The 24,503-nt window shown below is 42.4% G+C and overlaps 1 protein-coding gene across 2 annotated transcripts in view; it reads left to right on the top strand.

The window, feature by feature from the left end:
- The window catches only part of MNAT1 (MNAT1, CDK activating kinase assembly factor), a 122,079-nt gene that overhangs the window by 63,691 nt on the left and 33,885 nt on the right, over positions 1-24,503 (top strand). For both annotated transcript variants that reach the window (XM_027905884.1, XM_027905885.1), the window contains exon 7: positions 20,728-20,849. In XM_027905884.1, the coding sequence (XP_027761685.1) occupies positions 20,728-20,849 (122 nt within the window). The remainder of the gene's footprint in view (positions 1-20,727; positions 20,850-24,503) is intronic.

Here is a 24,503-nt window from a genome sequence, read left to right as displayed (position 1 = left end):
GACAGACATAATCAGAACTTCTTGACCTCATTCTGTTTTATGGTTGGTCTCTCTTATACTGCTCTGTTAAAATAAATATTTGTTCATTTGCTTTAAGGCTCCTTTACGTGGCTAAAGCAGCACATGTTTATATACACATATTAGTATAAATACAAATCAGGCCCATAAGTTTGCACAGCTGTAATGATTGGAATTTAGTAAATGAAATAGTGCCAACAGTGTTAATTGTACAGGAGTGAACAGCACAACTGATGTACTTGTTAAAGTGACTGTAGCCAGCAGTGGAACAGGTCTAAGCTTTAGCTGTCACTTTTTGGAATTGAACTGTTCTTGAGGTTTGGGATTCTTCTGAGTTTTCTTATTTTTTTGTTGTTTGTTTGGGTTTTAAAGTGTCCCATTTGGTTTATGGAGTTGCCCAGGAGCTTACTTGCTTGCCCAGCTCTTTACCCTCTGTTTGCAGAGGTACATCTCTGTTCACACAGCGTGTTTTGGTCCCATGGAAAGGCTTGTAGGGAGGAGGCTGCTGGAGGGGTTCAGCCAGGTTGTCAGCTGCTTCCTTGCTTATGTGGGAGCAGGCAGGAGCATCAGGAACTGGGCTTCAGGCCCTAATGTAGGATGCTCAAATTCCACCCCAAGCAACAGCCAGACCTACCACTAGCTACGATAGCACAAAGACACTTTGTAGAGCGTTCTGAGGAAAATGCCATTTAAATCAGCCTGAGATCCTCCTTTTTCTGAGTCTTGGAGCTCCGAATATACCACTGCTTGAGTAGGTGTTACTGTGAGCAGTAAGGAGAGATCTGACTGAAAGAAAGAAGGTGGCTGAGAGGGGAGTCCAACAAAACAGCTGGCAGGGAAATAAAGAATAATAAAAAAATTCTCAATCATTGTTTGTTTTGGAAAGATCGTGCTTTAAGCACATGGAAATACTTTACACATTTGAGAAGTGCTGACTTCCTACATGCCTTGCGAAGGAACAGCAAATCATTCATATAATGTAAACACATTTATAGATTGTTCCAATATAACTTATTTCAGTGCTGCTGTTCTTTTTAACAAGATACAATTCAGTGCATACATGCTCTTTTGATGCTGTACTTTGGCTAAGAGTTGCAGACACCATAAATGTTAAATCTTAGAATTCGTGCTAAATGAGCGGTGCAAAGTTATTGAACCACACTTCTGATGCAAAAAGTTGTTAAATGGTGCTGCTTGATGCACTGTTTAAAAGTAAACATACCAGAAAGAAGTGCTGGAGTGAAGCAGAAAGAAATAACTTGTCCAAAGGTGTGAGTATTAGGAGTCTCCTTATGTCTTGGTAGAGATGGTATTAAATGGGAGCAGAAAAATTCCTCTGTAGGGGTAGAATTTGAAGTCACAGAAGAAAAATTAATAACGTGAGAAGCTCTGGTGCCAAAATTGCAGTGGATACTTGTGGAATTGTATAATCAGAGTTCTGGGAGGGGGTCTTGAGAGGTCATGGGGTCCTTCCCCCTACTGTGAGGCAGAGCCAGGGGTACTTCATGCCAGGTACGAGTCTAACCTGGTCTTAAAGATCTCCAGAGATCGAGGCTTTGCAGTCTCCCAGGCAGCCTCTGGTAGCACTTACTGCCCTTGCTTTTACGTTTTGGGGGAAATTCAGTAACTGTGCATTTCCCTGACCTGACACAAGTTCGTTTTCTGCCTAGGTAAGTGCCAAGAGCAGATTGTTCTTTGCCTTTTTGTAAGAGGTTCTTATGTATTTGAAGATGACTATCTGAAGATGACTCAGTAAAGAGGACTTCACAGAACTAAATATTTTAGAATTTAGATGTTAAAAAAAATAGTCCAGATGCCTTAATTGTCATTTAACAATAAGAACATCAATTTCTTCTGCAAATGGTTGGTAGACTGTCTCCACTCTACAGACTAGATGTGAAATGACATTCATCAGCTGATGACTTTTTAGAGAGGAAAATTCTTTTCAAGAGAGCATTAAGAACATTTAGAGAATTGTTGTAAGTTTCAGTGAAGGATTTGAATGCATTTAGGGAAGCTAAAGTAGTGAATTTGTGTACGTGCATAGAAAAATGTGTGACCTTTTTGCCATGATCTTTTTGTTCTTAGCATTTACCTGCGTTGGTGAGAACATTGCATGTTTTCTTCGAATCCTTTCTTCTGTTGCTGCTGATCAAAGCAGTTCTGTGTCATTCCTTCATCTTCTCCATCGTTTGGCTGGGGGGAGTGCTGGTGACCTGGAATGGCAGAGCTGGGATAACATCTTCACAGATTCCTCTGAGTCAGTGGACGGTAGGGCTGTGTCTGTTTGTCTTGCTTTGAGGGCAAGGCAGGCATGTGTGTCCAGACTTATCTCTCAGGCTGGTTTTATTCCTGGTTATTCCATTTCTCAGTGAACTGTAGTCTGTTCACCAATGTGGAGTACGTTGTTCTCGCAGCACAGGTGAAAGATCTCCCATATGCCCGTGTTGTGTTCCATGCCTGCTCTCAGGGCCACCTTCAGACAAATTTTGGGTTAGCACAGCCTACATGTGGCTTTTTCGAAGTTCCTGCCAGACTTCAAGGGCCGTGCAAGGAGAGCAAAGAGGAGGACAAAGGGATGGTCATGTTGGGAGGTAATCGCCCGAAGAAACGTGGCAGGGAAATCGGTACCAAGCGCTGGCAGCAGGAGCAGTTGTGCCATGGTAAGAGCGTGGGATCAGGGCTGGGGGGGATGGGGAAGCACAGGGCAGGTGATCAGATGGATGGGATGAGAGTCCAGGGAAAAGGGTTGAGGGGTTTCTGCATGAGATTGGGAATTATAAGGGTGCTCTAGGACAGAATGATTTGGTTCTGGTACTCATCTCTCTGGATCAGTTCCTCTGTAAGAAGTCCGGTCTTTGAGGACTGCAGGGGTTTCAAATGTGCCGTCTCCACACCTGGTTAACCAAGTGTTCTGGCTCTAGGCAGGGCTGTATATTCAGGGCTTGTGTTTCCCACAGCATCTTCTGTTTTGTGTTAATCTCTGTTCCAAGGTACATCAGTCTTACTAAGACATTAATTCCCTACAAAGGAAAAATCATCTGTGTGTGCATGTACCACACTTCTGCACCTCAACTCCTGCCTAAGTGAACACAGCAAATAAATGAATGTTTGCTACAGGATCTCAGTGGTGTTGACTTTTGAGCTTTAAAACAGCACATTTGTAAATTAAAAATATATTTAAAAATGAAACTGTATTTCAGATGAGCTGTTGTGGACCCTGGTTTTCAATAGTCATTATTACCATCCAAGGTGTACTCATATCATGCTAGGGTACTTGCAGCAAAAGATATTTGGATCAAAGAGACAATGTCCTGTACCATGGAGACTTCAAAAATGGTTTTCCTTAAAAAATGTTTGTTCAGGTGCAGAGGGTGGGAGAAAGGAATCTTGTTTTAGGCAGTCGGCATTGTACATCAAAAAGTAAATGTCCCCATATATACCCAGTGTGAACTCAGAGTGTCAGTCAAGGTGTCTCTGGAAAGGAATATTGACAGCACTGGCTAATAATGAAAGAGAAATTATCCTCGTGAAGAAGCACCTTGGTCTTTGAAAGTTTGGCTTATCTTTATTCCTCTTAAATGTTTTGGGTTTGCTGAGGCTTTTATTTCAAAGGAGAAAAGCCCCAATAATGGCATATATGAGGGTGGACAATTGGCTAGTTTAGTTTGTTGTTTTGCTCTGTCTGAGAATAGTTGCTCCACAGGTAACTCCTGTATTTTGGGGAAGTGTGAGGCTCAGGTAGTTTGTGAGATGTGTTATAGTTCAGTAGAATGTGCGGCGGAGCAGTAAAATCCTCTGCCTCTTGCCGAGTCCATAATAGCATGGTAATAGGTTGTGTTTTTATGCAGGCTCCTTTTCTAAAATATAAAGTACTAAAGAATATTGTGACTACAGAGAAACCTGCTTTGACTCACTTAGACAAATGTGTGCAGCAGTATGGGCAGGAAATGGAAGGACAGAGAGCACATGTGGAACCATCTATCTAAATTAGCTGGACGGGGGCCAGGAGGCTGGAACTTGCAACATTTGCCACGATTCGTAGAAAACAAAATGATGGTTTTGTGTGAGAATAATGGTTCTTGTATTATTCTGGGCCAGTGAGGTACATCCTGCAGGAGACAGATGGGCCTTTAAAGGTGATGCTTGTGGCACTGGAAGAGGTGCAAAGGTAAGTTTGGAGGGAGGAACAAGTTAAAAGTGAGGGCTGTGTGCACAGGAGGAAAGCAGCATGTATTTTTAAGTCTGAGGTCCATTCTCCTGTTTCATCTCTTGAAAGAGAGGCAGAAATAAATAGAGCGTTGCTCTCTTCTCCAGAGCGTAGAGAGAGAATCACAGAAACATGATCGTCTGCAAGCCAGTCGGAGGCAGCGCTCGAGGAACCTGGAGCTGCTGGGCTGGGCTGCGTGGATGTGCTGACAGATCCAAGGGGATCCATGTAGGCACCTGATCCTCGCCATCCTTAGGCACTCCCTGGCACCAGGACTTGGGGACTGCCTGTGCTTGGGTACCTGAGGACACGTGTACGTGGCTAGCATTAAGAAAAAAAAAGCCACATACATCACATATATCCCAGACTGTATATGAAGATGGCCAACTTGTAATCCTTCCCTGTGACAGGCCCTTTGGGTTCAGGCAAGCAAAGTTTGAATAATAAGTTAGCAAATATTTGAAGAATTTTCTGCCTTTCCAGAAGGGTGGCACAATCCTGGCCATGCCTGCATACTGAGGATTCTCCATCGTGGTTGTTCCCAAGAAAACACGATTAGGGTTTCCTTTTCTTGTGGAGGGAGAGGAAGAGGGGCTTGGCTTCAGAGCTGATGGGAGGATGTAGAGGGGATTGCAATGGGAGCTTCACCCTTCCTTTTCACCTATTCAGTGTCAATCTGCCCCTTCCTAGGATGATGCCACATTGAATTCCCATGTTAATTCAGATAGAATCTGAAGCCTAGTTAGCATTAGGCCAAGAATTTATCTCATATCAGGCACCTCTAAAATCTGTTTGGAATATGGGGTAAAATGCCCAAAACAACACAACCCCCTCAAGGTGCAGTTTACACTAAAGCCTAATGTTGCATCAGTTCAGTTTCATTGATAGGGTTATGTACAGCATTTGCTTTGTGCTACTTTTTAGCCTGTTTTGTGTCTGGTCAGTTAAGTGAATGTGAAATACAAAAATTACACAGATGTGCCACTTCTAAAGTAATAGAAATACCCTTGAAGAGTGTTGTACCCATTTAGCTGTTGGTTGCTTTTAGACTTTGTGTAACCAACTTAAGCTGCAGCTGAGTTGCCAGATAAAACTTTGGCATTAAGTCTCTCTATCACCTGATTGAAAAACCTTTGGATTTTTTATCAAAAAGGACCCTGAATAAAATATTGGTGGTATCAGGCTTATTCCGTTTGTCATGAAGACCAATGCATAAATGTAGCTGCACTTTAGTTCTTATTTTCTGTATTTATGAAGAACCAAAGTACATAGCAACTGCAGCTTTTCAAAGTGTTTAATTTCTTCTGTAGGAAGAAGCTTCCCTTTAGAACTGGGAATACTTTATCTTGCTGTTAAATACAGCACTGTATGACTGTGCTGGTTCACCTTTTATTATCTTCAGGCCATCTCTGCTCTGTCTCACGGGTAGCCTCAGGCTTAGAAATGAAAGAGTGGGCTGTGCTGGAGGTGGCAGAGTTGGACCTGCAGGTGGGAACTGAACTTAGAGGGTAAAAACCACTGCTGCATATTCTGTTTGGGGAAACCTCTGCCTGCAGCTCTGGAGCTGTGAAAGTGCAGTCTGGACCTGGGAAAGGTGGGATGAGGCTGTATTTTCTTATGCTTTTGCACGGGGAGGTTTTTACTGTTGTGCATTCTGTTGTCTTTGCTTTTGCTGGCGCAAAAGGAGGAGCAGGAAAGTTGAGGAATGGCCATCTGAGGCTTTTAGGAAGGAGAGAGAGAGAACCCCTACCTGACATCGCCTGTGGGTGACAGGGAGAGACACACACAGCAGGTCCTTATTTTGGCAGTGGGAGGTATGTGTGTGTGTGCATTGTCAATTGTCCGTGACAGCTGGTGCTGGGGGAAGGGAGCTTTTGAGGGGAATTCAGAGATTTAGATCAGGGAATATGTGCTTCGGTCAAAATGCTTCAGTTGTACTTAATACCAAGCGACTAAAGCTAGTTTGAACATGATTTTTGGGTTGAAGTATCAATGCAACTTTGGTTGGGTGGTTTTTTTTTAAGTTGGTTTCCCCACCTTCCCTCAGAGAGCACGATTTGCTGAAGGATCATTTGGAAAACCTGAAGGAATGCGGATGATGTGAATGACAGGGTTACTATTCTAACCACTTTGACAGATTCATTGAATTTTTAAAATCTCCTCCTTTCTCAATTTTGTTATGCCTTTATTTTATATGATTAATGGAATCTTGAATTTTGTTTTAATTATTTGCATAAGGTCACACGAAGTATTAAGTTAAAGCCATGGAAAATAGCTCTGCGAATTCTTACTGCTCTGAAATTTAATTAAAAACCTGCAAACTTCATCATTCATCATTTTACCGTAGGAGCGTATTTCTTACAGAGACAATCTAATATCCTGCAGCAGCTTCATGGCATTACAAAAATAATTAATGGACCCTTTTAGGGCAATGTGTGTTGCTACAATGTGGAATAATACTTCAGTGTAGTAAGTGAATGGTGTGCTTAGGAAACACTAATCCCTAGTGTATAGTAACAGGAAGTATGAATATTACTTATTAATAATAATATAAAACACCTTTGCACACATGCCTTTTTCTGGGCATGTCTACCTTTTTGTAAACGACAGCAAATTTTAATTGCAGAAAATTGGGGAGAAACAAGAAGGATTTGTGTAATTAAGATGACCTGTTTATTTAAAAGTCTTCAAAAGTTGTAAGAGATGGAACTTAGCTGTATGTGAGGGATGACTGTTGTGCAATAATGCCCCTTCATTCCCCTTTCATAATAAATCTCCGCAGAGTATTCATCTAAAGGGCTGGATGCCAAAAAGAACAGGTTCGACTTGTCTGTGAGGATTTACACCACAGTAAAATGCACAACTGCTTTTGTAGAGGTCATTGTGAAGGTCAGGGAGCCAGTACTCAGGGCTGAATGGGAGCAGCCAGGAACAATGGTGTGAGAGGTTGGGTTGCCTGAAATCCGTGTTTAAAACCTCATCTGAAATGTAGCAATGAGCTGGAATCGCTAAAACACTCGACTTCAAAGCACCCAGGCTGTTTTGCAAGAAATAAATGGTCTCTTTTCCAGTAGTTTGCATCCCATACTCTCTGCTGAATGTAGCTCCAAGCTCAAAAAGCAAGAGCGTGCCCGATTCCTGACAATTAACATTGAAATAACTGGGTATGTCTGATATAAACGCCCTCAAACTGTTAATAATTGCCTCTGTCCAGTTTTTAAAAACCCCTAGTTGATACTGCATTTAATTACCTGAAATTTGGCACACCTTTTTTTTTTGTTGTTGTTGTTTTGCTTTACAAATAAGGTCTGAGTTTGCCCATAGGGTCGCTGTGTCTTTAAATAAAAGATGATGATCATTTCAAATGGCACCCGGCCATCGGTGGGGTTTAGTGCAGAGATTAATTAGTAAACTTTGGTATGCGCTACAGCAAATGCAGCTGATTGGCAATAGCATGTGGAGCAGCAACTGGTGGAAAGCTGGTGCTGCTCAGCAGCAGAGGTATTTCCAAAAAGACTTAAGGGGTGCTGTGATGTGCCGTGCTTTAAATGGCACTGTGCTGATTGCATCAAACCGCCAGTTCTGTGTTTGTGCGGTTTGGTAAGTGCGCAGATTGAAGAAATCTGATGTGCACTTGGGAAGGAAGGAAGTTTTCTGGTGGTGGTGTTTTGATAAGCTGAGGTTCGCCCCATCAGTGAAGTGATGCCCCTGAACATCAGTTTACAGAGGACTGTGGTCTGTTTGCAGTGCGTTCTGTGATTCCTTTTACTAGGAAGACAAATGTCAGATGCTGAGATAGGTATTATTCAAAAAAGACTCCGAAGGGAATGTGATCAATTCAGTGCAGTAAGCTATTTCTAAGAATTCTAAGAATTCTGGTCCACTTTTTAAAATGATACAAATTGCTGAGTATGTCTGTTTGCGTGATTTATAATTCCTTGCTGTCTTCCTTTTAAGTTTTTAAACAAATACATGATTAGAGAAATTCGGAAACTTTCTCTGTAGATTGGTTTTCTAAGGATGCTTAATCTATTCGGTATGAGTAATGGACCCTATTATGTATAGTCCCTAGTGGAACTGTTTTCTCAATTTGTTTAGGCCATGGGATTGGGGCCCAGATAATAAAATTAAGATGATTTATATAATAAATAACTACTCTTGAGACATTACTTGGAAGCCCAATGTACTTCTTAAAATCTATTTAATACTATTGTATTAGTCTCCTAATGTCCACCTTCAGTTAGGGAGGGATGGCCTTCTTACTATTTAAAATGGTAAGAAAACACACCAAAACCAGTGGGTTCTTGCTTTGGAAATGGCTTGTGCATCTTGACTAGACTGGGAAAATTCATCAGACTACCCGTATCCTGAGCTAAAAATCTGTCCTTTTAGGCTGATGGTGTCACTGACATAGCCACATAAACTTTTGATGTAAAACTGGCGGAGGTGCTTGATCTCCTAAGATATGGATCATCCTGGCTTTAACCCAGGAAACCCTTAAGCGTGTGCTTTGAAACGAAGGAAGCATGTATTCCTGTTGGCTTAACCCCCAGCTCTGTGAGTTTGCCCTCATTGCAGTTCCCTCCCCGGGGCCCATCCAGGTATCCTGGTAGATCTGTGGACCAGGCAATGGCACACGTTGGTGTCCAATACCTGCTTGGGAGCTGCTCGACTTCCGGGCTGTTGGAAGAGTCCGTGGAAGGACAAGGAGCGGAGACTGGAGCCGTCAGGGTGCTGGTTGTTTCTCTGGAGGCCTGTTCCTGCAAGCCTCTGCTTCCTAGACCGTGGTGTTTATTGCCACAGGTAATTGCAGCGGAGCGGATGGGCTCAGTTTACGCCGTCAGGTTTAGGCTTGCTTGGCTTTGTTGGACCGGACTTGTAGGCCACGATCCAGACAAAGTAATCGGAATGCGACGGCTCCTTTGACTTTGTGAGGCTCTTTGTTTGCTCAAAACTGGGTAGTTTCCCAAGCTCAATCAGTGTTGGTGAATCTGGGTCTAAGCCCCAGGTAAGTGTACGATAAAATTTTCTGATAGCAAATAAATTTGTTAGCTTGACGTGCCTCTAAACAAATCCCGTGTGTAAATTTGCACATGATTGGGGGATTACAGGGTTGTGCAAACATTCTTTGACAGTATTTGTTTAAAACTGTTTAGCTCATGCCCTTGTTTATTTGTGTCTGAGTGTATCTGTGTGTGTACACACAGAATAGAAACCTCCATGAACATAAAAAGCATCTCATTAAAAACTGCAGTATTTGGGCACTGCAATCAGCTAATTACTGAGATGTGGTTATTTTCTCAAATAAATCTGCTCTGTGTATGTACAGTATACACATCCAAGTACATTGCACAGCATTGTGAATAATTAAAAGGAAACTGTAGCCCTTTGCAGAAGCAAATTTAGGTACATTTGGCAGTGCATTATCCTGGCCAGGCTGCTGGTTTGCTGTGAGTCAAGTATTGTATGAATTATAGAATGCTCTTGGTAGCCCTTGAGGGCTGCCTCTTGTATTAGTCTAAGTCTGAGATAGGAAAGGTTAAACAAAGTCTGAATTTCGTTGACTTGGTGGCAAACAGCCACTGCAGCTCCCCACTTCTGCTAATGCCCTGGAATGGCTGGGGTAGCTGCTGGAGTAGCCGAGCTGGGGGTTAGGTGATTTTGTAAGGTGAGCTGCTTTTGGGCTCTTGGCAGGCTTTTGTTTCTTGTAGGTCTCTTGGTCAATGCTCTGTTCTAGCCATAAACGTTTCAGCCAACACAGCAGTGCCTGTGAATAGGGAATGGGGGGAGAAAAAAGTTGGTGTGGTGTTGTGTTTTAACTGGGACCCAAGATTAATGTGAAACTGAAGGAGAAAACGTGGTTTTCTCAGTATACTACCAATTGATAAAAGTTTACGTCCAGAGCCAGGGCAAAGTTTTTTAGGCTGCTGGTGATTTAAAGGGTGATTTGAATTTTTTGTTAAAGCTTTTAGATGTGGCCTTGCCATCTTTTGCTGAAAATATAATTTCCCTGAGAGTTACACATCTTAACCTTCATTTCCATTTTCTTGTCAAATCTTGGACAACTCAAAACCCAAAAAAACCCCACCCTGGATTATTAAGCCAAATGTGCCGTGAAAGCTTCTCAAACAGCTTGCCTTGGCACGCTGAAATTAATGTGGTTCTAGTCCAGCAGCGGTGGCGGTGGGGAAAATACCCCTCCAAACTGTCAGCACTTGGGAAAGGGAACACAAAAACCCATTATTATTCTTATGTGCCCTGTAGAGTTTCTGATTTGCTCCCATTGACTTGAGCGGTGCGGTATCAGTTACTGCGGTGCCTGTAGCGACGGGTTTGTGTTTCATGTGATGAAGTGAAACAGCGATGCAGATGCACGGTAGCCCAGTGTCGCTGGATGGATGGCTTCCAGGTAGATGGACTCTTGGGCTGACCGGCTCAGGAGGCAGTTTGCTGTGGTCAGCCAAAAAATCAGCCCTTGCTGGTGAGTCTGGAAGTGTGTGCGCGCGCTGAGTCACTCTCTTTGTAAACCTGGTGATTGTAGCACTGATTAGACTGGAAAGGCTTGGCAAATCCTGGCTGTGTGGGAAGCTCGAGTGCAAAAACTTGCCTAATTTTCTTTGTTTAAATCAGTACCGTCCTGCTTGAGGCCTTTTGGAAAGCACATCTAAGGGGACGCTGTTTTAAGTTAACGCAGTGTCTCTCGTGCTCACAATAAAGGGGAGTTTCATTGGAAAAGGATGTGCTTACGGTTACCTTCCACAGGCTTTTGCCATATTAAGCGTGGAAGGACTCGACTCTCCTGCATGCACACGGTGTCTTTTGTGAAATTTGTGCTTAGAAGATGTGATGCCTTCAAGTTTGCTTTATGATCAGCACTTCTTTGAACTCGCGAACAAGAAAGTGTGGATAACTTCAAATATCCATTTGATGTTTGATTCTGGGGAATGCTTGTGTTGATTTTGACCTTAAAACGTGAAGTTTGATCTCTGTCTCAAAACTGCGGTATTGTAGCAGAAATGTAAATACAGTCTGAACTGTTTTTAGATACCTTTAAAGTGTGCTGGTGTCTCTGAAAGACAGGGACTTGATTCTGGAGATTCTGGATATTCAAACCATGGAAACCTATTTCTGTTCATAAGGCCCAAGATTCAGGAGCTGATTGATCTCCCATCAGCAAATCTCACCTGCACGTGCTTGCGTTGAGGAGACACCGATCTGTGGTGGTTTAGCTGCAAATACAACATTTTTGGTAATTGTGAAGCCTCGTATACCAGCGAAGGGCTAAGGGTGGAAGCTGTCTGAGGTGATTTAGAGTTTTATATAAGCACATAAAGCTGTAAGTTGTCTTGTTGTGTTTGGGTTTGAAAAGCACGTTTTAACTACTTTGACATCTCGCTTTTATTCTCGAACATCTGCTTTAGATTGTTTGCCATAAAAGTGTAAGAATTAATCTTGCCCTCGTTTTTGTTATTGCTACCAGAAACTGAACTATTTTTATTACTTCTTGTATGGGGATTTGGGCCCTGAACTATTTTCAGAGTTGAGGAGAAAAGGAGTTTGTATTTTATTTTCTTTCCCCCCCCCCCTCTCACTCACCCCTCCCCCTAAGCTTACAGGTAAAGTTAATTAAATTAGAGTTTTTAAGTGCACAGAGATGTTAAACATGGCTTGTTAAACCGTATAATAAGTTCTACTGTGCTTTATTTGGTCCAATATTAAGAGTTTTAAGGGAATTCAAATGATCAGCTCATTTTGGTTTGTTTCTGAGAGCAGCAGCTGCCCTGAGCCAGGGTAAGACATTTGCATCATCTGTGGAGAGCCTGGCACATATTTTACTGAACGGAAATAATATATGAAAGTCAGAGAAATTAAAAAACTTCCTATATGTTTAGTCCTTTGATTAACAAATGTTCTTAATACTCGTTCTCAGGGCTTCCTTTCTCTGGGATTCCAGCTTGTTTGTGTTGTTTCCCCAAGCAGCAGCCAGTAGCCATGGCATGGGATGTCAGTGCAAGCCCCGATCTCCAGCACGCCGCGTTAGAGCAATTCCCTTCCTTGTGTGGGGGATTATTAAATGTCAGAGCATTCTGCTGGTGTGGGTCCATCCAGTACTTATTGCCAGAGCATACTGGAATCTTCCCTTCCACAATGGAAGTGTTGTTTTTAAGGCAAAACTGTCTGCTGTAAGCCCATAGCAGGAAATACTCAGGCAGCCTCTCTAACTTGCTCGAAATGCGGTGTTTGTGCTGCAGTTGCTTTCACAGCAGTCTCCTCTTTCAGAGTCTGTGGCAACACTTGCCATTTTTTTTTATTTGAATACAAGTGTTTTAGCAAAAGGGTCCTTCACGAAGGAGGCAGTTAACAAGATAAAACAGATGAGGCATCTTTTTATTTTACAAACAGATAAATAGGATTTTTCTGGGACTGGGTGAAGTTGCCATGTGATTTAATCGCTGCTTTTGCTGCCAGCTTCTATTTTGTCTGAGACTGTAGATTTTTCATGGCAGGAACCATTCCTTTTTCTTTGTGTTAAGGATGCCTTAGATATTTCTCGTTATTGTGCTTCAAGGACTAACGTAGCTACTGAAACCAGAGCAACGCAGTAGGCCATGGTAGCTTGTTGAGGGACTTTCTGCAACACTCTCAGGATCAGACAAGGTTTACAAATAGGCTCCTGTGATCTGTGAACGCTCTCCAGGGGACTGGTGAAATTCAGGTACCATGGAAAGTAAATATATACAACGTGAAAAGCTGTCCTGTGTCTGTGGTTCAGATTTAAGCATCATTTTGATGCATCCACTTAAAACATAGATGGAAACTTGCGTGGAAAGAAACTAATCCTCCCTGCAAGGACAAAGGAGTATGTTTTGTGCATATTAAAATGCAGTTGCTTCTGCCCCAGGGAAGTTTTTTGTTTAGTTTGGGAAAATTAATATGTGTTTTCAGAGCAGTGCTGTGAAGTGTGTGTTACGTTTGCAGTGGGTCCCTTCCTGTCCCAGAATAATTGGTTCATGTTTAGTTGGGCACTCTGCATGCAAATGAGGAAAAAATGCTAGGAATAGTACTTCAACTTTAAGTAGCAATTTCCAAATACATTGCTAACAGGTTTCAGTTTTCATTTAAAATTTTTTAGTAAATACAGTCCACAAATGTGAAAATGTACCTCGTACTGTTAACATCTGACACTCTCTTAGGTTTTTAACTTTAGATTTCACTTTTTCTAAATTCTTCCTTTTTATCTTTTTGCCTGTTTCTAATAATTCACTCTTCCTGTTTTTCTATTTTATTCATGCTTTTCCTTTCATCTGCCTTTATTGTCCTTTTCTTCATATTTTATTCCTTTTTTTGTTCCTGTTGCTATAAAAACTTCCTTGCTTTCTTTTGCCAGACGATTATCAACCCTTCGCAGTCCCTCCTTAAAATCTAGCTATTCGAGGAATCTCACTTGATTTCTTCCCTTTATCAGGCAGACATAAGCCATGCTGAATATGATGTTCTGCATCTTTATCATCGTTTATCTGGGTCTAGGCTGGATGCTCAGTAGAACAGGGAATACGTATCTTACTTTCACACACAGAGTTTCTCATCCTCTGCAGACCGAGGTCAGCTTTCTGCTTGGTTTTGTTATTTTAAGCAGTCTTTAGTTTTAAATCATCCATCAGACTTTGCATTCCTCAAAAAAGGATATGGTAGAGCTGTGGCTGTTTGGGTGGGGGGAAGCTGCTTTAGAGAATCCCAGGGAAGAGCAGATAGTGCAGTGATGCACGGCTCTTCGTGAGCTGCTGTTCTAATACAGCAGCTGATTTTTGCAGGTTCCACTGTTCTCCAGGAAATCCTAAATAATTATCTTGCACAATAGAGGGATTATATCACCATAACACACAGCTTTACTGCAACAAAACAGGAACACCAGGAGATTCACCTGTGGGGAGACTCAAACAGTTGTCACTGGTCAGCGAGCGATGGGCTGTGCTCTGACCTCCACTGCTCTGTCTGTCCCTCTCTCAGTGTTATTCCTCGTGATGTACAAAGTGGCACTTGCCAAATTGATTTCTCCTTCACGTCCCTTGAAAAATGAGGCCCTTAATGTGTGTGTTTAAAACAGTGTAATGCTAAAGCCGTAAATCCTGTAATTAGCCTGGCTACTGTTGATAGTTGATACTGTGCTGTGTTGATAGCCAAATCAAAATGAGCAGGGCTCCAGAAGTCTGGTGGTAGAGACGCAACAAAAGTTTGCTTAATTCTGCTTAATGCTGTGTCACCAACATGGCACACCGAGGATGGGCATAACAAACTGAACAGAGCAGGGACTTGGAGTCACCTGTAATGAAACATTTATCTGGAAAATGGGAAGAACTCGCAGTTGCACCCTGAGAAGGGCTGTGTTGGTGAAAGCCGCGGTGTAGGAAAAAGAATGAGTGAGGCTTGCAAGTGCAACTGGCATTCCCAGGGCTTTGGAACACCACACAGCAGCCGGGGGCATGGCTCTGCAGTCTAGCTGAAAGTGCCCAAACAGGTCTTGTGTGCACAGGGTAAAGGTCCTGGGACCAGAGCAAAAGGAGCAGGAGAAGCTGAGCCTGTGTACGGTGGGTTGCACAGAAGTGAGTGCTGAGGAGCTGAGGCAGAGTCGGGGCCAAGATTGAGAAACCAGTGCTGAAAACCAGGAGGGTGACCTGTGGGCTTACTAGTGACATGAAAATACTGTTGTGTTTTAATTCTTTATTTCCAAAAATGGGGCTGTATTGTGTGGTGGGCTATCCTTTGAACAGTGCTGGAGATTTTGAGGAAAGCTTGGCAGTTCCTGCAGGAACTCTGAGGTCTCCACTGAAAACAAGCGTGTGACTTGTTGCAGCAAATATCCAGACTATCCCCTGAATCCTGCCTGGGCTTCAGCAGGCACTGCTGGAGAGGACAGTCCCAAGCAGGGGCTGCAATCCATGGGCATGAGGAAAGGGCACTGGGCTTTTCTGTGAAGGGAGCAGGCACTAAATCCTGCTTCTGGCACAGACCCAGGGGAATTGTATTTCGGCGTGTTACATGGACACGGGCTTTATTCTGAGAGATTACAGAAATGGGCCTTTTTGGCAGGAGCTTAAAGATAAGTCTGGTCAGGTAATTACTTATGTCAAAAAGTTGTAAAGGAAAATTTTGGAGGCAAGTAGAACTGATGGTGTGATTTAACCCGTGTCACTCCGTGGTTGATTTCCCAGGTACCTGTTTGTGTATAACAGATCACGTATATCTGGCTGGCTTTGTTAATAGCTTCTTCAGTGCTGTTGATCTCGTGGTTTATTTCTGCCATTCCTAAAGAAAGCACATCTTTTAAATCTGTTTTGGCATTTGAAAATCAAATTAAGTTACAGTGGAGGGGGGTGAAAAAAAGGTCTAAATATAGTAGTTTAGTCAGATTGTTATTAGGCATCTGAAATCACCTACCCCAGGGAGAAGGGAGGGTGACAATCTTGTGTCTCCAGTCCTGCCACATGTGGTCAGATTTTGTTTTTGTGATCAACAGGAAATGTAATGTTGATTCTGTCGCTTTCTGTCAGATCATTTGTTCTCTTTCAGTTTTGCTTCTGGGATATCCCCATAGTGCTTTTCATAGAAATTGAGTAAAGAAATTGGATTAGTTGTTGATTTTTCAAGAGCAGAAGAAAGAGAAGTTGATTCAGATATTCACATCTTTGGAAAAGTCTCACTGGCAAAGAGTCTCACTGGCATAGGAATTTTAGGCTAAGGAATGGAATTATACATTTTAGTTTGACATTCCTTGTGTTTATTTAAAAAGGCTGTGGAAGACAGAGAGGGTAAAGGTTAAAATAATATTAACTGAGCCCTCCAAATCTATCAGTTTCATTCTCCTTTTCCTGAGTATTACTGTAGTCAAAGTAGTTAATCAGAATCAGAAAGCCACATTAGCATTGCTGACATGTATTTGTCAATAGTGAATTGGGACGCTGAAAACCAGAGGGGGGAAAAAAGCGCCACAACAACCCAACTTTTGGCTCAGACCACATTCCCAAAGATATTTGCATTAATATCTGTAAGAAACTGTGGTAATATGAAATCTTTCCAAAACCTGAATTCTGTTATGAGCTTAACAGTAAAATAGTTTCCTAAGACTGCTTATACTGAAAAATTCAAGGAATTTATAGTTTTGTTTTAACGTTCTCTTGAAGGCATTTGGATAATTACACACTCAGATGATGGTGTGTCAAAAAGGGCCTTTGTTAACCTCTCTGTTGTGCCACGTACAATCACGGCAGTGCTGGGGATGTTTTAGCAGTGTCATGCCCTGGCATCCCACAGGTTCCTTTTATGCTCCTTACACCAGGCTGGGGAGGGCGACCTGACAGTGAAAAGGGTTAAATAAAAATAACATTGCTGCAAACTGACTTAATGAGACATAGCACGGATACTGCTATTTCTGTTATCTGACGTGTGCTGTGCTCTGGAAATGTGGTGATAGCAGAGCTGAGTAAGGTCCTAAGCAGAGAGAAAATTAAAAAAGCAAAAAGGTTGGCTGCAGCAACTCATCCAGCTGCTGCTAGTACAGAAACATGCCTTGTCTGGACAAGTTTTACTGACCCCAGTCTCTGGCTTCTGTCTCTTGCCTGGGGATGTTTTTGTGGCATAGCTGTTCCTCCTCTTTCCCCTACTAGTGCATTTTTGGTGTCAGTCTCCTTTCTCCTCCCCAGCACTTGAAAGATTTCTGAGGAGACTGTCAGTTGTTTCGTTTTGCTGCAGAGGGAAGGAGGTGAAGGAAGGCAGGGAAAGGGAGAGAGGACAGGATGGGAAAAATTGTGAATGCTGCACCTTGAGCAGATATTTCTGGACTCTGTGTGCTAAAATAAATTCTTTCTGCCAGCTTGCAAATACTGATGTATCTGACATTTGCCAAGAGTCCCCTGAAAGGTGCACTGATTCTCTATAATTCTGTTGTTCTAATAGCCATGATTCTTCCTAAAAGAGCATTGTTTTTGTTTAAAATAAGCTCCTTGTCACTGCCAGGGCAGCTCTTCTCCGTGTATAATCCATGGCTTTTCTTTTATTAATGCCATGTTGTATCACAGTCTGAAACCAAAATTGGCCACGGCTGTTGTTTCTTATTATTTCAACTGAGAGATGTCTCAAACAGTGTATTTGGATAGTGAAAAGTAAATCAGCAGGTCAGTTTTATTTCTAAAGCCAAAGACATTATTTAACCCCCCCCTCTCCCAATTTAATCCTGTATTTCTCTCCTCCGAAACCATACAGGACGTGAATGGGAAGTCAGTTGCTCACAAATCCATTGCTGTGCAGGCTTTTACATAAACAAAGTCCTAAGGATAAGCAAATGCCTTCCTTCTAATTAGCAGCATGTTTTGTGGTTCCATACATTCCAATATGTAATAGGCAGCTCCAGTGCCTAAAATAATCCCAGAGAAAACACTCGTATGCCGTGAAGATAGGGGTGGGAGGGAGAGGAGGCAGGAAAATGTGTTGTCTGTGTTCTTGGAAGCCTTTTCTATCTCCGTTTGGATACTGTCAGCTTCTTTTACACAAACATTACAGCATCCAAGGGGAATTAGAAATCCTTACCCATGACCACAACGTCAGATTTTTAGGTTTGTCAGGAGAAAGCAATGCAGAAGTAGGATCTTGGCCCCACTGCTTTCATTTTGGTTTTAGCGTGCTGATAAATGCCTCCTAATGCTGGAAAGAGGTAAGGCCGACTGTCTAGGTGGAATACAGGAAATTTAAAAGTCTTACCTCATAGATTTGAAGTGGGTTTTGGATCTGTGAAAGTGCTGTCTAAGTCCTAAGTAACAGTTATTGTCTGTAGTGATGTCTTTAAAGTTACACAGCAGCATCCCTTTTATACCATTGTGTTATGAAGTGGTTAGGGACCACTTGGGACAGAGAGACAAAACTTGGATCCTTCTGATCAAATGGCTTTTAACTGAGATAACAGTGGTCAAATTGAGCCTTTTAACCTCAACAAGGGTTTTTTTTTTTTGGTGAATTGTCTTGTCCCAACAGCAGTGGAAATAGGGAAGGCAATGCTTTTGGTTTGCATCCCAGCCTTTTGCCCTGATCTGTGCCAAGCCCACTGCTTGGCACCACGCTAACCTGTGCAGGGCTGAACAAGCTGGAAGCCCATGAGCTCAGGAGCCTAAAGGCCAGACAGCCATAGGGCAGGAAGAACAGCTGGTTGTGTTTTTTTTTTTACCCATTGCTAGGTGGAATGTAATCCATGTTGCCAAAGCCCATCAGCTAAAGTCGTGATTTTGGGAAATGAAAACAAATGAGCTGTCTCATACAGCTGCATAATCTCCTTGAGGTGCAGATCTGCTGGCTGGACACAAAGCACTGCAGTTGTTTTGCCATGCAAAAGTACATCCTGGTTCCTAACACTTGCACCTTGGCCCAGGATGTGGGTGAGAAAGGCTCAGGAGAGAGTCACTGCTTGCAAACTGATAAACGAAAAATCAGTTGCCAGTTTTTAATGGTGAAGGTAATTAACTATTGCAACAACTTACCTAGGGGATTTGCCAAAATATTTGCCATGGTTTTGATCTTTGTCCAAAACTGAATTTTCTTTTTCTATTGCTTGAACAAAATTTGGGTTTGGAGAAAATGAGACTTTTCCCTTGCCAGATGAGGCTGTACACATGTAAAATGTTGGTATGTCTTTACCTCTGGTTTGGTTATAGTCAAAGATGTTGCTAAAAATGGAAATCTAAAAAGTCTTATTTAAGCATTAATCTCTTACAATGGGTGTAACAGCCCCACATAGATGTAGTTACAAAGTGTAATATTTTCATGACCTTGAATAGATTGTAAATTGACAACTTCTAACAATATAGAAGACCCTGCATTTGTGTCTTAAGGTGTCATAAAGTGGAATAGAGATGAATTTTTAACCTTTCTTTTCCTACCATTTTTTTTAACGTGTGGCAGCCTGCTTTTAATGTTGCAGCAATAGTTTGTGGCACAGAAATAAGTGTGCTGACCACGAGAGTTGTAGTGACCCGTGACTCGCTGGAGGACTTTCTTCACCACGTTTCACCTCCAGGACAGTCACCACAATGGTGCTGGCAGAGGCCTCTCCAGGCCCCCAGGCAGTGCAGAAAAAGTGTCTGTGCTCATTACACACATAGAACCATTTCAATGGAAAACCTGAGTTGCTGATATTTCCATAGAGATCAGCTCAGATCCATGACAGCACTTCTCAAGGACTTGCGTCTTCAATTTTCTCAGCTATTTTCTGCAACTCTCTAAACAAAAATATCTCTGCTCCAAATTCAGAAAGGTCACTGTCCTCAACCACAAATTTAATTAACAGCGTTCCCCTTCTACTGACCTTTTTTTCCCCTGTCTTTAGTTAATTTTAACCCAGTGTCCCACACTGGGAGCCTGTAGTTTCCACTTGAGGGAGTAGATGCTCACAGGAGTGGCCCCAGGGAAGCTCAGCTCAGTAAGTGATCACCAGTGGGAGCCAGGGTTGTACACGGCATTACACCGTGGAAAGCTTCCCATCTCCCGTTGCAGACAAAATGTCTACAAAAACAATACTACCACTCTGCTAAATTCCTGCATTTTGCAGATGGGAAGCTCGATTTCTGCAGGGAAAGCCAGGCTGTTTTGGGAGACCCCACAGTGCTCTGTCTTTTTGCTGCTGCTGCTAATTTTTGTGAGCACCATAGAATACAGTAGAAAATTGAAACTGTGTGAAAGATCAACAAATTGGTGTAGAATGTCACGCAGCAACATCTGTTAACTTTGGCTCTATCTCATATCCTCCTGACCCCTCCTTTCCAGCCACAAGTCTCCTGTTTTGTGAGAGCTTGGAGTGATAGGGACTCGGAGAGGGGGAGGTGGGGGGTGGAAATCTCACTATTTCTCAGTGGTCTGAAGGGCTTGCAAAAGTACCATCTGGAGTGAAAGTTTAGTGTTTGTGTGTTTCTATATTTTTAGTTATGAAACAAATGGGAATTTGCTGAATGAATTAATTGTATTGCTCTGTAAAAGTCTGTCTTGAGAGCCATTATATATGGGAGCTTGCAAAGCCTGCAGAGAGAAAGGAAAGCAGCTTCCCTTTCTAATGAGGGCTTTCAGGAAATCATTGATTACACAATTAAGTGGTTTTCTCAGAGACATTTGTTTGATAGTACTTCTGATATACAAAATTTTAACCTAATAATAATTTTACTAGTGACACTGGAAGCAGCTGTGCTCCCTAATGGTAAACTCACCTTCAATAAAACTTGCCCTCTTCCTCCTACCTTGTCCAAACACCTATAGCTAATGAAACATCACTTCCAGTCTGTAGCTCCCAGTAAAAAATTTAAATCATGAAGAAATAAGCAATGTAGTGGACAGTATGTTCTTAATGGGATGGTCTTTATCTGGACCAGGTTAGAGCTATCAACTTGTTCTTGCATTGCATTTCAATAAAGTCAAAACAAAACCTTGACTTGGTATATAGAGATCTCCCTTTTTTCCCCTTTTAACAGGGTCAGCATATTTCGCTTGCTCCCATTCAAAAGCTGGAGGAAACTTTGTATGAGTATCAGCCTCTGCAAGTGGAGACATATGGACCACAAGTTCCAGAGCTTGAAATGCTGGGAAGGCTGGGGTAAGTAACACATTTTAATTCCCGTTTCATGGCATTATAGCTGGGACTGTTACCATCTTCAGATTGCCAGGGATTTTTTTTCTTTCTTTTCTTTTTTTCTTTCCTTTTTTTTTTTTTTTAGGCATCTTAATGAAATATTAGACTTCCTGCCCAACCAACATTTTGTTTGGGTGGATAAGCTGAAATTTTTGGTCCTCTAGCCTTTATAGATCTATTGAGAGCTGGACTGGATTGCGTTAGTGTTTTTAAGGTTGTCCTTGGCAGTCGTCGTGAAGTAGCTGTTCATTTTCAGTTGCACGGTATTAAAAAATAAATAAATAAAAATCTGGGGCTTAATTTACCCAGCTGTAAGCCAGTAAAAATATTAAAGTTGGGCTGTTTGCCATGGAAAAGGGTAGATTTACTTGTCGGCTGCTGTCTACAGTCAAACTGCGTTTGTGAGAAATGAAGCACAGAGCTTAAGTTATGTCAAAAAATATAATGCAGGGCTGGTCCAGCAGCAGCCTGGAGGCATCATGGTGTGCAGCCACGTTTGGAAGAGAGTTTGGAAGCCTGCTGTACCCGGGTAATGGAGGATAGGAAGTCCAAAAGTGTGCTCTCTAGAGATGTGTTTGTAGCTGAAATGCTACTGGGATACGGTCACCCAACTCGTCACGGCCTAACTTTCGAGGTCAGCAGCACTTTCAGTGCCTGGAAAACTACATGGCAGAATGAATGTGCAGGCTGGCAAGGCAAGAAAGAGTTTAAAAGATAACAGTTTACATTTGACTGTGCAATATGGGAAAACTGAAGCCACAGACTACTGAGCAAAGTCGAGACAATTTAGTGTGCAGTTTTGGAGACCACTGAAATCAAAACACGAATCCCATCTCGTTCACGAGCACGGGAGAAATTGTATCTCATCCAGAAAATAACAGAGGTAGATAGACTTTTCTAAGTAAATAAGCAACCTAATGGTGCTTTAGAAAACTTGAGGCTGTCTGGAATTGAGATCGTCTCCATTTTTTCTCTTTTTATGTCCTCCTGATGGCTGTAATTTTTTATTATCTGATACCAAGCTTCTGAGACCAAATATTAATTAGCAGTTTAAACTTGGTCAGAGCCTGGTTCAGCCTTCACCACCTGTTTGGATGGAGCACAGCTGTGAGGGACCTCCAGCGCGAGGGGAGCTTTGAGGCTCTCCCAGCCCTCAGCCCCATCAGAAACGAAAAAAAGATGACTTGTGCGGGGAGGATTCCCACTCCCTGTCCCTTTGCCTGTGTAAGGTGAGTGCTGGTGTCCAAATCCACCCACGACAACCCTGTGTGATCCGTGCACATCCCATTTCATTGCCTGTGACAGTGGTTCAGAGGCAGCACAACAGCTCGCAGAACAGAATCCTTTAAATCCCACAGTCGCGTCGCTGTGTCCGTGCGCGAGTGTATCCGGAGCAGAGTTTGCAAACAGTGCCTCAGTCTCTTCTTGGGAACACTTTGGAATGTGTCATTCTACTCCTGCGAGCATGAACAGCCAGGGTCGCTGGGCTTGGCTCTGGAGGGGATGAAGGAGTTAAGAGCACGGGGGTGCGGGGCGGCTCGTGGGTGGGTTGGCTGGTGGTGCCCACCAGAAGAGCTCTTCTGAGTCCTGAGGCTGTTTGCCATTCCAAAACAAATACGTCGAAGCTGTGGGTTCCCAGCCGGTACAGCTCCAACCCTATTCCATGGGGTGTCTGAAATACCTTAAACTGTGCAAGGCTGTTGGTTTATATATTTGTGTTTCTGTGTTTATATGAACTCATGCGCATTTCCTGTTGATGATGAATGCTTAACTAATGTGCCTCTGTCCCTGCTTTGGGGGTTTTCAGGCAGCTGCATACAGCTGCCTGGGTGAGGCAGAAGAGCTGGGCACAATGATATCCGCTCCTGCTAAAGATTTTTAGTTTCCTGTTCATTCACACTCATAAAAGGCCAGACAGGGCTTTGAGGCACCTGGCCTAGTGGGTGGCATCCCTACTGGTGGCAGGAGGTTGGAACTAGATGGTCTTTAAGGTCCCTTCCAACCCAAACCATTCTATGATTCTAAATGTATTTAATTTTAAGGGTTTTTTTTTTAGTTTCTCCTTTTCATTTTCCATGTAATAATTTTGCAGTCTGACTATTTATTGCTGTGAAATGGTTCTCTCAAATGTGCAGGCTGTTGTCTGAGTTTCTGGAGCCAGAATTATTGCAAAGACACTGCCAACTTAGAGACTTTGAATTCTCTTCTGGTAGCACAATTTATTGACTTCTTTCTTTGTTAAGGTACAATTTATTCTCTTCAAAACACTCAGTAGAATGGGCTTTTTGAATATTCACATCTTAACCTCTTACCTTTTGCAAGACTCGCTTTAAGTTTTCAGTATCAGTGTTGAGTTTATTTCTTAGTAAACTGCTGTAATGTAGGACAGCTGGCAAGAAGGTTTAGCCAAGAGCAAGAAAAAGGGTTAATCCTTAAGGGATCATTTAGAACATTTGTTAGGGATCTTTCATTATTTTTTAAAAATAGCTTTTTAAGATTACTTGTGTTATTTGCTTATTAGACTTTACAAAGAACTTTGTGAGCAGACCAATAAACTTGATTCTGCATCCTCCCACTACTCTTCTGCATGGATTTTGCATATTTTGCAAAAAAGGAAATTTATGTTCAAATTGTTTTTAGGAATTTGTTTTCAGCATCCCCTGGGCATGTACATTTTCTTTTATTTTGCTAAGTACTGCAGAAAAGTGTTAACATACTTGTGATGCATTTATTGTTAGCATTTTGGAAATCTGAGAATATGAAGGAATAGATGTTTGTTGTTTTGTTTTGTTTTGTTTTTTTCCCCCAGCACAAATGACTGGTTTAATGTGTAGGGATTTGCATCCTTCAGCCCCCTGGTAAAGGTCACTCTGGTTGTTCAGACTGTGGGGACCAGCTCATGCCTGTCTCAGCTGTCAAAAGGAAACGTGACTTGGAGAAGGGGAGAAGACACGTGTGAGAGCATCTCCCAAACCTGTGGTGCTGCCCTTGGAGAAAAGCGTGGTCTTGGATCACTGTAACATTCCCATTCTGGGTGCAGGCTCTGCAGCTCTCCCTGTCCCTGCAGAGCTCTAATAGCCCTGGGTCTGTGGGACTTGGTCACTGCTCTGAGTTACTGAAGTGTTTAGAGACGTGTGTTGGGCAACTGTTGGTTCCTGTGTGGAGCTGAAGGCAGCCTGCTGATGGGAGTCATGTTTTCAGAGCCTTGTCTTTCAAACTGGTCCAGATGTGTTGAATTGCCAAAGTCATTTGCAAGGCTGTGTGACCTGCCATGACTTTCAGGGTGTGGAGGTGGGTGGCTGGGAGAGAGAACGTGAGGAGCACCTGAATGCTCAGGCACTCGCTGCCCTTACTTTACTTGGAGTTTTTTTTAGAGGGGCAAAAAAAGGCCTGTCTCCTTTTCTTTCTTTCTAATGGTTTAGCTGAGTAGGCTGAATTTGTGTGGTTGGAGGTCTGCATTTTTCTTACTGCAAAACAAAAGAAATGAAAAATATAACAAACTGACATGCCAAGTAGCGAAAGAATAACCCAGGATGGAAATCGGTGTGTTATTTTAAAAATGCATGTTTGATATGTAGTTTTGATTTTAAAGAAGAAAAAAACCAAACCAGAACAAAA

This window comes from Empidonax traillii, unplaced genomic scaffold, assembly GCF_003031625.1.
Source record: "Empidonax traillii isolate 1590-97213 ecotype Southwest subspecies unplaced genomic scaffold, ASM303162v1 scaffold1217:size511469, whole genome shotgun sequence".
In the NCBI taxonomy this organism is placed as follows: Eukaryota; Metazoa; Chordata; class Aves; order Passeriformes; family Tyrannidae; genus Empidonax; species Empidonax traillii.
Note: the sequence above shows the minus strand (reverse complement) of the source record. Positions and strands in the feature narration are given on the sequence as shown.